General features: G+C 34.5%; 2 protein-coding genes across 2 annotated transcripts; one reads left to right on the top strand and one right to left on the bottom strand.

Moving 5' to 3' along the window:
- The first annotated feature begins 259 nt into the window (after positions 1-259).
- Positions 260-10,669, top strand: LOC111803175. The gene is made up of 15 exons (XM_023687505.1): positions 260-896; positions 2,610-2,696; positions 2,975-3,078; positions 3,240-3,290; positions 4,350-4,521; positions 4,640-4,957; positions 6,587-6,790; positions 7,874-8,099; positions 8,191-8,477; positions 8,609-8,818; positions 9,193-9,381; positions 9,521-9,693; positions 10,139-10,291; positions 10,419-10,500; positions 10,577-10,669. Exons 1-15 carry the CDS (start codon positions 426-428, stop codon positions 10,667-10,669), a joined length of 2,820 nt encoding a protein of 939 aa, XP_023543273.1. The 5' UTR covers positions 260-425.
- Positions 10,670-10,783: 114 nt separating this feature from the next.
- On the bottom strand, positions 10,784-14,418 carry LOC111807742 (SEC12-like protein 1). The gene is made up of 10 exons (XM_023693644.1): positions 14,049-14,418; positions 13,778-13,878; positions 13,067-13,199; positions 12,875-12,966; positions 12,319-12,418; positions 12,168-12,240; positions 11,969-12,089; positions 11,610-11,729; positions 11,345-11,415; positions 10,784-11,256 (listed from the first exon to the last, which is right to left on the bottom strand). The coding sequence occupies exons 1-10, from the start codon at positions 14,223-14,225 to the stop codon at positions 11,066-11,068; spliced, it is 1,179 nt and encodes a 392-aa protein (XP_023549412.1). The 5' UTR covers positions 14,226-14,418; the 3' UTR covers positions 10,784-11,065.
- Between the last annotated feature and the right edge of the window lie 2,982 nt (positions 14,419-17,400).

The following is a 17,400-nucleotide window of genomic DNA, read 5'->3' as shown; positions in this document are numbered from 1 at the left end:
TTTATTTATTTATTTATATATTTGTTGAGACAGGTAGTCAAAAACCGCGTTAAAGAAGAAAAAAGTACGAAATTTCTTGATATATAACCAACAAACAAAAGAAAATAAAGTAATTAAAAAAAGACTTAATGACGCAATAAAATAAAGTAATGGAATAAATAAATAAATATATTTATTTATTTATTTAAAATAAATGAATGTAAAATTGGCCGACTTGGCAAAAAATCTATTTTGTGTGAAAAGTTGTTGTAATTTTGTAATTTTGCATTTGTCGTGTTCTAAAGCGGAAGTCATGGCAGTGATGGGCAATTGAAATCTGAGTTTCACATCATTTCTAATCCATTCTCCAAACTCTTCTCTTCAATTCTTGCAAATCCGTTGTTCATCACGTTCTGCATAAAGATTTGGAGCACAGGATCTTCTGAATGAGACGTAGTTCATCTACAGAGATCGACGACAATGGGAGTGGAAATGCCGTCCCCGTCCTTCACTCGATTCGTGATCGTTTTCCTTTCAAGCGGAATTCCAGTCACTTCCGTTTGCGAGCCAAGGACTCACTGGATCATGCAACTCCTCGCTCCCGATCTCACCAGAGTCGGATCAATCGCAAGGGCTTGCTCGGGTGGCTTCCGGCTAGAGGACAAACGTTTTTCTACTTTGTCGTTGTTTTTGCAGTGTTTGCCTTTGTTTCCGGTTCTATGTTGTTGCAGAGCTCCATTAGTTTGATGTCTAGCCCTGGAAGTGAGAGGGGGCGGTGGCTTATGGAGCGTATTAAGTTTGGGAGCTCGCTGAAGTTTTTTCCGGGGAGGATTTCGAGGAGGCTGGTGGAAGGTGTTGGGCTCGATGAGGTGCGGAAGAAGGATCGTGTTGGCGTTCGTGCACCCAGGCTTGCTCTAGTGAGTATTTGGTTTCTTTTACTGCTGTTTGAAACTACTTGCGTTCGATTCGCTGACTATAGCTATCAATATTTGGCACATACCACTTAGTTCATTGCATTTCGTTTCTTATTGGCTATGCGCACTGTCTCACCAATGGAGGTCTTGTCAAAACTAGATTGGGAGCGAATTCTGTAGATTCCTATCAGTTGATTTGTATAAATCAATNCACTGTCTCACCAATGGAGGTCTTGTCAAAACTAGATTGGGATCGAATTCTGTAGATTTCTATCAGTTGATTTGTATAAATCATTACACATTTCCCATCACACGTTAGTTCAATCCTGCGAAGTAGATTAGCTTCAAACCATTTATTTGGATTCTGTATCACCACCCAATGGCACTCATATAGATCCTCTTCCATGACTTAGGTTCAATAACTTTCATCCACTTGGAGTATGTATTCAAGTTCTAAGGATCTGTCTAATTTTTGACAAACGAGTTTATGAAAACATTGAAAGTAAAATAAAATTGTTCGTAGAGACTCGTTACAATTTAGGAATGCGCATAATTGCAACAACAACAGTTCTCACAATACCAAAAGTGTCAGGTATTTGATCATGAAAATTTAACAATTAGCTTAACTTAATTTCCATTGAATTATTTTTTAATAAGAAATCGAGTTTTCATTGAGAAAAAACATGGAAGAATAGTTCAGAATATTGAGTAAAGTTCTTTCATATTATCAAAACTTCCCTACGAAAATTAATACAATAGCATTTTAAAACAGAGAAAGTAGCGCTTTTAACATTTTCATGTTTAATAGGCCTTTTGAAAATGATGTTTTTTTTTTTTTGTGATTTTTCTTAATTTTTTGTTTGATGCCAACATATTGGGCTGCCGACAGTAAAAATGTATATTAGGAGGGGTTAAAGGGGAAATGTAGCGAGAGTCAGGAAATCCTATGGAATGAGTGTATATGTTTGGGGGTGGTGCTATGCTGTGACGTAGGCCGAATTTTGGTTAGGGAATAGTAAGAGAGAAGCTGGTCCTCTTGAGNCCTATGGAATGAGTGTATATGTTTGGGGGTGGTGCTATGCGTGACGTAGGCCGAATTTTGGTTAGGGAATAGTAAGAGAGATGACGTAGGCCGAATTTTGGTTAGGGAATAGTAAGAGAGAAGCTGGTCCTCTTGAGTTGGTCTAGTGTTTGTAATTGAGTTTGTAGTTCTTTGTGCTTGCTCTCACTTTTTTCTTTGAATATGATGCACATCAAGATTCTAATCTTCTCTATCCAAAAACCCAATGAACGGCTTTAATGGCACTGGTCCATACGACTCTTTGGCCTCGGCCTTAAACAGTTGCACACTCAGAAGTTGAACAATGTCCTGTTTGCAATCTGTATGAAAGTACCAATAAGGGCTTATTTCATGATTTAGTACAAGGACTAAATTTGGACATTTGAAAGTATTGGACTAAAATTGAACATTTGAAAGTACTGGGACTAAAATGATGTTTTAATTTAAAAAGTCAGCTTATCTATGATTTCTAATTTTACTCTAGACTGCTTAAGAACTAACAGTATCTGAATCTGGATTCATCAAGGGATTAAGTCATGTACCAATNCTAGACTGCTTAAGAACTAACAGTATCTGAATCTGGATTCATTAAGGGATTAAGTCATGTACCAATTTTTTTTTTCTTTCTTTTATCCTTATTCTTTCACTGATACCAGATCTTAGGAAGCATGGAGAGCAATCCACAATCATTAATGTTGATTACTGTGATGAAGAACATACAGAAACTTGGATACGTACTTGAGGTGAGTTATTGTTTTTTATTTTATTTTTTTGGTGATTCCTACAAAAAAGATGTTTTGTTCGGATTTTTATTTTACATAAGACGGTCGAAGTTGTAGAGTTGCCTTTGTTTGTCCATTGTTGTAGTACTATGTTTCCATTTTCCAGTACATATATGATGCATGGATTTTCTTGTAGATTTATGCAGTTGTTCATGATTCGTTCCCTTAAGTATTTAAAGATGCTTTAACTTTTGGTTACAATTATTTCTTTTGGATCCTCATTAAGGTCTATCTGACAGATTTTTGCAGTAGAGAGTGGAAATGAGCATTCAATGTGGAAACAGATCGGTGGCCAGTCTTCAATATTAAGTCCAGAGCATTATGGTCATGTTGATTGGTCAATGTATATGCTTCCTTTTTGTTTGTTAGAATGTTTTGTTACTATTCTTTATTTTGTATGTTCTCCTTGTTGATTTTTCTTTTCTGACTTTCAAGAAGTCTCTGGGACTACATTTCAATTTCTTGGCAGAAATGGTTGATTCTATTTTCATTTTTTTTTTCCAGATATGATGGTATTATTGCTGACTCCTTGGAAGCAGAGGGAGCAATTGCAAGGTTTTTTTTCTTTTCCCCTCTTTATAGCATAAAGTATCTTGTGAAATCTTTAACCATGTAAAGTAATCTTTGTTTATACTTGCAATCAGGTCAATGTTTCTTGGCCTAACGGTATTTGTGATGTGCTTTATGAATTTATTTGCATTAGGCATGACTACAGNTTTTCTTTTTTTTTTTTTTTTTTTTTAAATAAACCGTTATGGTTGGGGTAGAGTCTACCTCTTCCTTGCTACATTTTGTGTTAGTTTTTTTCATAATATATATCAAGAATACATCCTAGTGGATTTAGATTAATAGATAAGTTCACTGTTGTTTACACACTAGCAAATATGAGCATAGCTTACGAGGTTAAATTATTATACGTCTCTCCTAGTAGCCAAATGTTTAAATCACCATCTTCACATTATTGACCTCAAAATAAATAAATAAATAAAAACTAGTACTGATACAGGTGGCTTACAAAGATCGAGTCTACTATAAGTTCAATTCATTTTTCACAAGTGAAATAACAATTGAAGATGAATTAAAATGCAAGTCACTCTAGGTGGGAAACTTAACTTTCAAAGTACAATTACCCAAATATGTTTGTAGTAAAAACAAAAAAGAAATTTATAAACTTAATGAAAGAGCACTGTTCGGTAGTTTGATTTAAACAGCTATTTTATAGAGATGTAATCAGCTGTGACTTGTAGGGAAAGGTTACCTACTGTCTGTCAATATATTTCTGCATATAAGAAATTGGAAAAAGAACTAAATAAAAAACTATGATAAATGCTCACGATTCCAATAAGAACCTATAAATAAAAACAACATTTTCTATGTTTTCGGTAACATAACACATGGAAATGGAGGAGGCAGTAAGAGTTTCAGAGAAACAATACATTCTAGTTTATGTGTGAGCTTGTAACGTGTAAAAGAAACTGTGATTAAAAGGTAAGGTAAGATCATGAGCGTGCATGTGCTGATAAGTATACTTTTCTTTCTGAGTCCTATTGTTTTCATGTGCTTAAAAGTTTGAGAATTGAGATACTATGATTAGTGAGGTTTATATTTATGCAGCCTTATGCAGGAACCTTTTTGTTCTGTACCACTTATATGGATAGTTCGAGAAGATACACTTGCCAACCGCTTGCCGATGTATGAACAAAGGGGCTGGAAGCATCTTATTTCACATTGGAAGAGTTCTTTCAGAAGGGCTAATATTGTTGTGTTCCCTGATTTTTCCCTCCCAGTAAGTCTTCCTTTCGTCTCTATTTTTTTTTTTTATTGAATGCTGTGCTTATTAATAGTAAGTCTTGTATTTCCACACTGCACACTCTTATGCCTTTGCCATTTCCTTACCATATCAGATGTTGTATAGCATTTTGGACAACGGGAACTTCTATGTGATTCCTGGATCCCCGGCAGATGTTTATGCTGCAGAAACCTACAAAGATGTTCACTCCAAAAGTCAACTAAGAGAGAAAAATGGATTTAACGAAGATGATATACTGGTTATAGTCGTTGGAAGCTTGTTCTTCCCAAATGAGTTGTCATGGGACTATGCTGTGGCAATGCATAGCATTGGACCTCTACTCACAAAGTATGCAAGGCAAGAAGTAGGAGGATCGTTCAAATTTGTTTTCTTATGTTGTAATTCAACTGACGGATCCCATGGTGCTTTGCAGGTATAATTTCCTTTTGCACCGAAAGCTTTCAAGTTCATTTATTTATCTGTTATTATCATCGATCTTTTTTATAATTGGGATAGCGGGACTCCACTCGCGTCATGCCCATGGCTCTCCTCCTCTTATCTCTAGGGGGGGTTTGCCCAACCAAGACTACTTGCTGAGATAACGAGAGCTTTAAGTTATTAAGTATTCAACTTGGGGGCTTGAAACACTTAAATTTATTTTATTATATCATATGGGCGATTCTGGCTTTTCTTCAAGTGTGTGGATGGACATTCAAGTTCTATACTGATGTTTAAATTGAAGAGAATATTACGTAGTTTATCAACTTTTATGATGTATATCTAAAAAATTCACACTTGATTCTTCTCCACCACTGGATGATTCATTGCCACATACATCCTATACCAAAAAGCACATCAAGATTGTTCATAAAGGTTATGCTTGTGGTTCGTTTCTTCGTTCCCCATTTATGGTCTTTTAACTTTTTGTGGTGGGGAGAAAAGGAACAAAAGAGAGGAAAGTATAATAAGAAGAAAAAAGAGAATATACATGGTTGTTTTTTTAAGTTGGCAATGAAAGTGATTTCCCTCTTTTTCTAATTATATTCTTAATTCTGTTTGGGCAGCATTTGGTTGAATACTGAATCGATGAAGTGTTTAATGGATTTACATATAATTCCCGAAGTGTAGCTTTTGGTTTTCTTGAGTATGGTCATACTCCAATTAAACAATGTGAAGCTATTCTAAAATTTTCAAATTATCCTCTTTGTTCTTGTCTAATAAATTTCCAATTACCTTTAAGCATCTTCCCTGGTTTGATTGTTTTTCTAATTATATTCTTTATTCTGTTTGGGCAGCATTTGGGTGAATACTGAATAGATGAAGTGTTTAATGGATTTACATATAATTCCCAAAATGTAGCTTTTGGTTTTCTTCAGTATGGTCATACTCCAACTAAACAATGTTAAGCTATTCTAAGATTGTCAAATTATCCTCTCTGTTCTTGTCTAATAATTTTCCAATTACTTTTAGGCATCTTCCTTGGTTTGATTGTTTTGATTCTGCTCATTTAAAGCTCCTAGATGGTGTTCTTTCTGTTTTTATTCAATCCCCCGTGGAGTTTGCATTTTTTAGCATTAGTTTCTTTTTATTCCTAAAATGAAAAGTTTCATTTCTTCTTTAAAAAAATCCAATGATCTAATACCATCTACTCCTGCATGAATTTCTATTCGCCACATAGATAATCTTTCCTTTGCTTCTTTAGGAGTTCAATCTCCTTCTCTTGCTTACTTTCAAAATGCTTCTTATACTTACCTGGTTTCTCTATTGTTTTCTTTTATATAAATATATATTGATTTAGTAGGGATCGTTTATCTTTTGATGTACGATTCTTTTTTCTTTTTTTTCCTCTTCCATCTTAAAATGTTGTGCCAACTTTTGTTATTGGCCTCCTTTTTCGTGATCTGTGTTTATACTCCTTTTATACCTGGTTTTTTCTGCAAAAAGGAAAGAAGAAAAGATAAATCATCGTTCCTAATTTCTGTTTACTCCTCTCATGAAGTCTGTATCACAACAGGAGCACAAAGCAGTTTCTGACAATAGATCTATCTTTAAACCTGTGCAGGAGATTGCTTCACGTCTAGGACTTCCTGATGCTTCTATAACACATTATGGCTTAAATGGAGATGTCAACAATGTGCTGATGATGGCTGACATTGTGCTCTATGGATCTTCACAAGAAATACAGAGTTTTCCGCCTCTACTTATTCGAGCCATGTCATTTGGAATCCCAATCATGGTGCCTGATTTGCCTGCCTTGAGAAATTACGTAAGTTTGTCTGAGATATGCTCCATAATGTAACAGCACGACTCCCACCTCTTTTATCTTTCTCCTTGTGCTGTTTCNTGGTCATACTCCAACTAAACAATGTTAAGCTATTCTAAGATTTTCAAATTATCCTCTCAGTTCTTGTCTAATAATTTTCCAATTACTTTTAGGCATCTTCCTCGGTTTGATTGTTTTGATTCTGCTCATTTAAAGCTCCTAGATGGTGTTCTTTCTAAGTTCTTTCTGTTTTTATTCACTCCCCCGTGGAGTTTGCATTTTTTAGCATAAGTTTCTTTTTATTCCTAAAATGAAAAGTTTAATTTCTTCTTTAAAAAAATCCAATGATCTAATACTATCTACTCCTGCATGAATTTCTATTCGCCACATAGATAATCTTTCCTTCGCTTCTTTAGGAGCTCAATCTCCTTCTCTTGCTTACTTTCAAAATGCTTCTAATACTTACCTGGTTTCTCTATTGTTTTCTTTTATATAAAAATATATTGATTTGGTAGGGATCGTTTATCTTTTGATGTACGATTCTTTTTTCTTTTTTTTCCTCTTCCATCTTAAAATGTTGTGCCAACTTTTGTTATTGGCCTCCTTTTTCGTGATCTGTGTTTATACTCCTTTTATACCTGGTTTTTTCTGTAAAAAGGAAAGAAGAAAAGATAAATCATCGTTCCTAATTTCTGTTTACTCCTCTCATGAAGTCTGTATCACAACAGGAGCACAAAGCAGTTTCTGACAATAGATCTATCTTTAAACCTGTGCAGGAGATTGCTTCACGTCTAGGACTTCCTGATGCTTCTATAACACATTATGGCTTAAATGGAGATGTCAACAATGTGCTGATGATGGCTGACATTGTGCTCTATGGATCTTCACAAGAAATACAGAGTTTTCCGCCTCTACTTATTCGAGCCATGTCATTTGGAATCCCAATCATGGTGCCTGATTTGCCTGCCTTGAGAAATTACGTAAGTTTGTCTGAGATATGCTCCATAATGTAACAGCACGACTCCCACCTCTTTTATCTTTCTCCTTGTGCTGTTTCTTATCTTGTGCATTTTCTCTGGTTCTCAGATTGTTGATGGCGTCCATGGGGTTATCTTCCCAAAACATAATCCTGATGCCTTATTGGACTCTTTCTCACGAATGATATCAGATGGGAAGCTCTCCAGATTTTCACAAGCAATAGCTTCCTCTGGAAAATTACTTGCTAAGAATATACTAGCATCGGAATGTGTTACCAGTTATGCACGGCTCCTAGAGAATGTTCTGAATTTCCCATCAGATGTTAAGCTTCCAGGTTCTGTCTCCCAGCTTCAATTAGGAGCCTGGGAATGGAATTTGTTCAGAGAGGAAGCAGTGCAGACAATTAGNAGATGTTAAGCTTCCAGGTTCTGTCTCCCAGCTTCAATTAGGGGCCTGGGAATGGAATTTGTTCAGAGAGGAAGCAGTGCAGACAATTAGCAAAAAGGTAGATACTGAAGAGAGGATTGCAGCAACAAGCAAATCCAGTGTTATTTTTGCTCTTGAAGCACAAATAACTAATTTTGTTAATTTAACAAATTCTTCTGAGACTGAAAACGGGACTCTGGAGCAAGATATTCCAACTCCACATGATTGGGATATTTTGGAGGAAATAGAAAATGCTGAAGAATATGAAACTGTTGAAATGGAGGAGGTATATTGCGGTACCTTCTTGCAATTGGATTACTTTCTCTCACCATTTCTTTCCCCTGGTTCTGAACTTCCCTACTCACGTATCCTTCTAAAATAGGCAGCTAAATACAGAATCATCTTCCTTTTCTGTAGTTTCAAGAAAGAATGGAGAGAGATCTAGGTGCATGGGATGAAATATATCGAAATGCCCGGAAATCTGAAAAACTCAAGTTTGAGGCAAATGAACGAGATGAGGGGGAGCTTGAAAGGACGGGACAACCTGTATCCATTTATGAGATATACAATGGTGCTGGAGCTTGGCCATTCATGCACCATGGTTCTTTGTACCGTGGACTAAGTCTTGTGCGCTCCATTCATCTTTTGTTTTTATCAAGTCATACTTTCCATTTACTTATAGTTTCTGTTTTCTTAGTCAATTGCATAAGAATCAGTTCCACTCATCTGTGTTTTTTTAAAACTACCCCTATCTGTTTTACCTCTAAGCTAGAACTCTGCTGGGAATTCATGCATGTAGATACTTCATTTAGTTTGAAGTTCTACTCAATTGACGCTTTAGCTCTTGAAGATTTTCTTAAAAGTTTTTGAAGTAGTATTTGACTAGTTGAAAATTTAGACTTTGCCATTTTTGTTCATCGTTCACATCTGAAGGGCAGTTATGAACTTTTTACCTTGTTCTGGTTGAGTTTGTAAAGAATTTATCTTAAATTTTATGGCAGTCCACAAGGGCACTGAGGTTAAAATCTGATGATGTCAATGCTGTTGGACGGCTTCCTCTTCTGAATGACTCTTACTATCCGGATACTCTCTGTGAGATTGGAGGAATGTTTGCTATTGCAAATAAGATTGATAACATTCATAAGAGACCTTGGATTGGGTTTCAATCATGGCGGGCTTCTGGAAGAAAGGTATTTATGTACTGATTGACTGTTTCAAAATTTATAGTTTGCCAGCGTCCCCCTCCCCCCTCCATTTTCAGAAGGAAAATTTTGGGCCCCTTCACCCTACTTGTATACAAGTTGCATTTAGCCCTTCATTTTGAAACAGGTTTCCTTATTCCCAAAAGCTGAAAATGTCTTGGAAGACACTATAAGGGACAACACTAAAGGAGACGTTATATACTTCTGGGCACACTTGCAAGTGAATCGTGGAATCTTGGGGGGCAGTAATGCTCCCACTTTCTGGTCAGTGTGTGATATCTTGAACGGTGGTCTTTGCAGGTAATTTTACATGTCTCATTAAATGGATGTAATCTAAGCAAGTTTGGATGAAAGATCTGTGCTGGGATGGCTTCATTTTCTTTATTTTACTTGTAGATATTTACTTCTCTAGTGCTTTCTATTGGTTTTTTCGTCAGGAAATTGCAAACAATGATTTTCATTATCCTTTGTTCCTACATATGAAACGTTTTTAGTTTCTGGATGTCATTTGGAAAAGATGTTAAGATCATCAATGAAATGTTGATGCCTGCTTTGATGGCCGTTGTGCATGTGCATACACTCATAATTGGCTATGTATCTAAAATATGCTGACTGCTGAGAATGCGGCGTTAAGAGTGTACTTTCATTTATGGGCATTTCTATTGAGTGGACTTGGTTCTAATTAATTATAGTTGAGAAATAGTGAACTTTCGATCGTGGCTCATTTTACTCAAAATGATTGCAGAACCGCCTTTGAGACCACCTTTCGTGAGATGTTTGGATTGTCGTCAAATATGGAAGCGCTTCCCCCTATGCCAGATGATGGTGGTCGCTGGTCTGCCCTCCATAGTTGGGTGATGCCAACCCCTTCCTTTCTGGAGTTCATAATGTTTTCCAGGTGATTAGTAGTAGCAAGTTTCCTGGAGTTCATAACCCACTCATATACAGTAATTGTTCGTATTTGGTCATTGTGTTAATATAAAGGAGGTAATTCCATTAATTGCAATTGGATTTGGGAACTACAGGATGTTCACCCACTACCTTGATGCTGTGAATAGAAATCAAAGTCAACCATATGGATGTTTGGTTGCTTCCTCTGAGCTTGAGGTAAGGATTCGAGTCCAATCCATTTCCTTCCATACTATTCTCTCTCTCAACTCCTGTTAGTTTCTATGATGAGCAGAAAAAACACTGTTACTGTCGGATACTGGAAATCCTGGTCAATGTCTGGGCGTACCACAGTGGACGGAGGATGGTTTATATCGATCCTCACTAAAAAAGTAGAAGAGGAAATTAGGAACTTATATTCAAATCTTATCACATAGAGGCAAAGCAAAGATTACACTAATTAGCTCAAGAAACTATTTGAAATGGTCATTTGGAATAAGAATGTTGACCATAAAAGATGAATAAATTAGGTAAACTGTATAATCAAATAATTATACAACTGTGATGTCTAACTTCCAAACATGATTGAGAATTCAGTAATTTTAACTTGATGCTCACGGACAAGAGCTAATTTAATCATAATAATTGCATTAAACAAAAGAACTGCAAACAAGCCTCCTGAAATGAAGTTTAAAGCCAAGTAGAAGAAGTCTAAAGAACCGAAAACCAGTACTCGAGATCCATCCTATCGCTCGGTCGTTAATAGTTAACATGACAGATGCTCTCACATGTCAACTGGTCCAAATGGATCGTCAGCATACTGTGAATCTCCTACAAAGGAATCAAACCTGGGTCTTGCTGGCTGATCTCTTCCAAGAGGGAATTGCCAAAACGAATCCGAATTCTCGTAGAAGATATAAAAAACAACAGCCGATGCAGCGAATAGACTTACGAGCAGCAAATATATCTGCCACTCTGCAAATTTTAAGCATGGTATAATGTTACGCGCTGCAACGACAGAAATGTCATAGACTTCGAGAAGAGGGAGTAAAGAGAGATTTACCTTTCCAGTCAGCAGGAACATTTAGCTTAGTCACCAAAGCCCCCCATTCGACTGAACTAGTAAGAACAACCCTACAAAAGGGAAAGAACAAAAACATTCATGAGCAAATACCCAAATAGTGACAGAAAAAAACCCTTAGGAATACCATTAGGAATGTAGTTAGAGTATTAAGGGTTTGTTATGCTACTTGATTTATCTTGTAGTTTATTTACATTGCAATACATTTCGGGTTCTATCGAAAACGGGCTTAATTTAATAGTTTTACCTTTCACTGGGGCAGAACTCTAAGGTTTTTATGGATGTACCAAGATGCAGCCTCTTGCTCATATGACTGACTTCCATTTTCTTTACTTCAGCCACACATACATCCCCATCCTTGCTTCCCCTGAAATGAAAATTTTTCACATTTAATCAAAAACCTCGTTCGATAAAGCGTGAAGCACACCGAAGCACACAACCAAAAAAGAAAGTAGATTAAAGAGTTTGTTCACAAAAGAATATTGAACCATCTCAGATGATCTTGCTAATGTGTTATCACTGCTATCATCATATGTGAGGTATGAGGAAAAGATTTGTCAATTAATCTAACATTATAGCCTCAATTTGACAATGAGATGCACTTACAAAGCCAAATATTTTCCATCTCGACTGATGGACATTACACAAGCAGGCTTTCTCAGCAACCTCTTATACCCAATTCTTTTCCAGTTACTGATGTCCCAAACGGCAGTGACCGCCTTCTCGCCTGTTTCCAGAGATGCAATAAGCCATTCAATAAGATTATTGGAGCTAGATAACTACACAGTTCTGAAAACGTTCCTACCTCTTTGGACGGTGCAAAATAAAAATGGTTTAGTGCCATCCTTGGAAAATCGACAGAGCTCGATTTTCTCATCCTGATCATTGATATGAACACGTTACTAATTACAAGAAAATGCAATAAACACAAAAGCGTGTAGAAATAACTACCGTACCGCACTCCGGGTTAAAGTAGTTATAGGAACTCCATCATCAGTTTTCCAAACTCTGGCTGATCCATCGCTGGATGTAGAAGCCAAGAACTCTGAGTCTAGGCTGGAACAAGAAAAAATTAAGACATTTTCAAATCTGGAAAGGGAAGAAATATTTTCAGATCTTCTCTAACATTTTCAGCTTCAACCAACAAATACTTGCAAAATTTTCATCCACCATAGTCAGAATAACAGATCACTAAGTTCACGGATGACGAGCGTTTTAAAGTTCTTTATATAGTTCTGACTTCTGATAGCAACAAGAGAATGTCAAGAGGTCTATAAAATGTTGCTATCATTATTTATGTATAAATTTGAAGGTGTTACGAACACTTTCCTAATAACAGTTTCAAAAGATCAAGATACAAACTGTGTTCAAAAGGCATCCCATCAAAATTTCTTTAGCACGCAAAGACGTCGTAATAGATCAAATATATATACTGCAAGCGGAAACAAACAAACAGACAAGATGTTGCCATATTATGAGAATAAAACAGAAGTAGACAACTTCATGGCTCACCTAAAGTCCATATCCCTGACAGATTTATGCGCACTTGGTTCGTCTAAAATGGGGCGCAGGCTAGGCCACTCTAAGATTCTGAGGTGTCCATTCTGTAGTTAATTTGATATCAAAGTAAATATACCATGTGTTTTTAGAATGAAGAGAACAAAAAGAAGATTGAACAATATAGACAACAGGAGACATTCTTACCACCCCACCCGTAGCAAGTTTAGAACCATCGACACTGAAAGCGAGACAATTCTGAGAACCGACGTCATTCAGTGGAGGCAATTCCTTCATCAACAGCTTCACGTTTAATTCTTGACCACACAGCTCGAATAATCTACAAGACGAACGAAAGAGAACTATAAGCCTTCAAATCTTCATCATATTCAAGAAACTAGCAGTCAGAGTGATATTAAGAAGAAAAAAAACGAAAAATCCGAGCATCAAGCCAACATCCAAGCACTAAAACTGCATGGAGAAATCTCAACTCACTAAACTACAGTATCAAATTCCATGTGTCCGTGAAACTACACATCTTTATTAAAAATATCATGAATCAGCAATCAAGCCAGTAGAGCTAGCAGCCATGTCTCTTGCACAAATATAACAAAAAATGTCAATCTTACTGAACCTAGATGATAACTTGGCCAGAAAGTTATGCCCTCTACATTCAATAGCACGTCTAGTATAATAGAACACAGAACAGAACTTTAATGTCCTATGAGAAAAAGAAGAAAAAAAAAGCTTTATAACTAAATCTCATTGGGGAACCTGAAGTAGTAAGCAGATGATCAAGGAACTTCAATGGTCTTTTATCTTCTCCATGACAAAAAATGAATCATAGTTTGACCAATTATATTCATATACATGAAATATACAGACTCTCAGATGTTCATACCAAACAAGACAACTTACTTGCATCCACCTTGAGTGGTAGAACACACAATTTCATCCCCGCTGGGATGAACAGCAACACTAACAAGATCACCATCGCATTCTTCAAACACGAATTCAGTCTACAAACAAAAAAATAAAATAAAATAACCAGGTCAAGCAACAAAATCGAAAAACCCTAGCTATCCAGTTGGATTTTATCTTCAATTTCGCAAAAATACTGTAATAGACACAACAAGAACTTCAAAATCAATTTTAAAAAATCCAAAAAAAGAGAGAGAGAACAAAAAACCAGAGGAGAGGCCGAGAGAGAAGTGATCTTGGGATCAAACGAAAAGATCTCGAGCACAGAAGGAGATGAATCCGGTCGCCTAGACCTCCCAATAAGCGCTAAGTTCACATTCTCGGGCCTCCGAATCCACGACCCACACGAAACGGGACCTGGATTCGACCCGCCGCCGCCTCCCATGATCAAATTTTCGCCGGAAAAAGGGAGGAAATCGGAGGGGAAAGGGCAAAAATTCTCGATAACGTCCGGTGAGAAGCCAGAAAAGGGAAATTAACTGTTATTCGAGACGAAAGTGGAGGGAAGAAGAACGAGTTTCAACTCCCATGTGAAACAAAGGCTCTTCCAATTCAACGATCGAACGAAATTTTATATCATTTTTTTTTTCTTTTTTTTTTTCAATTTTAATTTTAAATAAATTCCAACTAGCAAATCCAAAGCATATTTAGCCGTTTTCCGTCGGTTATTTGCCTAAAACGACGTGTCGGAATACATAATTCGACATGACGTTCATGCCTGGACGGACTTGACAAGGAATATTCTCGGAAGATTCCGCGGGAAATGCGATGAGGGATCGGACGGTTGACATTCTTCCTCATATTTCTTTGACTTTTTTGGTTCTTCTCTTTGACTTTTTTTTATTTAATAATATATTTAAATTTAAATTATACCAAATAGCTAAAACTTTTATATATTAGTTATGAATAACTATAATTGAATATTAGATTTATTGTTACTATTTATTTAAAATTATAAATAAAAATGAAAATTTTTAAATTTGATGGCATAATTGTAATTTATTATATCATTTAGGGTATTTTTGTATATGATAATTTAGTTTTATTTTAATTCTTAATTTTCAATTTTATATTATTAATATTATTATTATTATGATAGTTCGTACCTCAATCATTTCGAAGTGAAAGGAAGTTATTTTCTTCTTCACGCTTCGGTTACAGTATGTTCATTGGTTGGCGTTTTTGTCATCTCCTCTTTCAACACTTCTCTTGGTTTTGGCACGTACTACCCTTCTAAACCTAATTTTTCACTTGCTCGAGAAGCGTTTGATGTCATTTTTAGGACGTGCATCACTCGTGTAACACAATTTTAAAATAAATAAACTTTTTTTAGTCAATTTTAAAATTCACCAAATTTGTTTAAAATATATCATTTTTTTTTTCTGAAACCAATTTGAAAAACACATAAATGTCAACGGGTATTTATATATATATATATATATATTATCTTGTATTTATTTATTTGTTATTTTCAAATGGGTTGACATTTATGATTAGTTGCTAGTTTAATAAAATAAAATAAAATAGAAAAAAGGTTGACTATATATATTATATACACTAAAATCAGTTGACTTTTTTCGTTTGCCTTTTAATTTTGATTTAGACTGTCCTTAAATATATAATTTCTTGCTAAATATTTATTCTTATGCCCTCTTAATTAATAAAGCTTTTTTATTTATCATAAAATAATTTAAAATATGATATTCAAAATTTCCATATTTAAAATTTAAATATTATAGTACACAAGATTTAAAAGTTTAAAAAAATTTACTTTTATATATAAATATATATATTAAATTAACCTAAAATATACGAAGTTTGTATATTTATTGAGTGTTTTGTTCAATTATTTTCACTTTTTTTAATAATAAAAAAAGAAATATGTTTGATAATTATTTTCTACTACATGGAAAATATTTAAAAAATAATAATAAATATGTAAAATTATTCTATTGCATTTAATTAAAAATATTNCAATAAAAGAAAATTGCTTTTATTGGGAAAAAAATCCTTTAAAATGGGAAACAACAAACAATATGTATATAATAATAATAATAATAATAATAATAATAATCCTTGTTATGTGTTTTAATATATTAAAAAAAAATCTTCATTTTTCAATTTATTTTATTTTCAACTCTATTTTATTTAATTTCTATTTGGTCTTTAAACTTTAAATTTTTACATTTTTACTCGAGTTTTACTATTAATGCTTACTTTTGAGTCAGTCTTTTCATTAATTAGTTTATATATTATATAGATTTTTAATTAATTTTAATAATAACCAAAAATTAGTGACAATGAATTAATTTAATTCTAAAAAGTTAACTTAATCAATAGAAAATTAATAGAAACAACCAAAAATGAATATTAGTAAATAAATAAATAAATATTTTCTTTAAATCAATAGAAAATTAACAGAAACGACAACATCATCAAACAAATCAGACATATTTTCTTTAAATAAATGCATAAATATATATATATATATATATAGTACGTTTAGATTATTTTTGTGGTATTCAATAATTGGTAAAAAAATTGGATATAAAATATCCAATAAGAATCCAAAAATGAAAATGGCCGCCGCATGCTGCAACCAATCACCGTTAGGCCGTCGCAATCACCGCCTATGAGTAAATCTTTACTGCTTAAGCATTTTTTTAAAAATTTCTTCTTTATTTTTAATTATCAAACTTAAAATATCATAAATTCAACTAACAATTTAGGCGTTTAGTTAAAATACTGTTTTATGTTATTTAATTCAATATATGAGAGAAATTACTATTTGGGCTTCCCCAACACCTCCCCTCGAACAAAGTGCCCAAAATGCCTCATAACAATGGAGTTAGTATTCACTTCCATCCTCGCTCGACTCCTTTGGAGTCTTAGTCATTTTTTACTGCCTTTGAGGAGTGACTTGGCTCTGATACCATGTTAGACGAACACGACTCTCCACAATGGTATAATATTTGAGGAGTGACTTGGCTCTGATACCATGTTAGACGAACACGACTCTCCACAATGGTATAATATTGTCCACTTTGAGCATAAATTATATGGCTCTGATACCATGTTAGACGAACACGACTCTCCACAATGGTATAATATTGTCCACTTTGAGCATAAATTATAGTGGCTTTGATTTGGGCTTCCCCAAAAGGTCTCGTTCGAATGGAGGTAGTATTCCTCACTTATAAACCCATAATTATTCCCTAAATTAGCCGACGTGGGACTTCCATCATCCAACAATATATATATATATAATAGTTTTTCTCTAATTTTTAAATTTAAATTATTCAGGTAAGCAGTTAATCTTTTTTAAATAAAATTAATGTAATAACCGAAAATTATATATATATATATATATATATATATATATATATATTACTTTTAAAGACTAAAATATAATAAATTTAAATATTAAATAAAATTTTCTTTTAAAATAGTTTTATGGATATTTTCTCCATTTGTTCAACGTGCAGTTATTCAATGCGTTAATTTTTTTTTCCCTTCTATATATAATGTTACCTATATCTTCACTGCCATTCCATTTCAGT

The sequence above is a fragment of the Cucurbita pepo genome, chromosome LG01 (genome assembly GCF_002806865.2).
Source record: "Cucurbita pepo subsp. pepo cultivar mu-cu-16 chromosome LG01, ASM280686v2, whole genome shotgun sequence".
NCBI lineage: Eukaryota > Viridiplantae > Streptophyta > Magnoliopsida > Cucurbitales > Cucurbitaceae > Cucurbita > Cucurbita pepo.
Note: the sequence above shows the minus strand (reverse complement) of the source record. Positions and strands in the feature narration are given on the sequence as shown.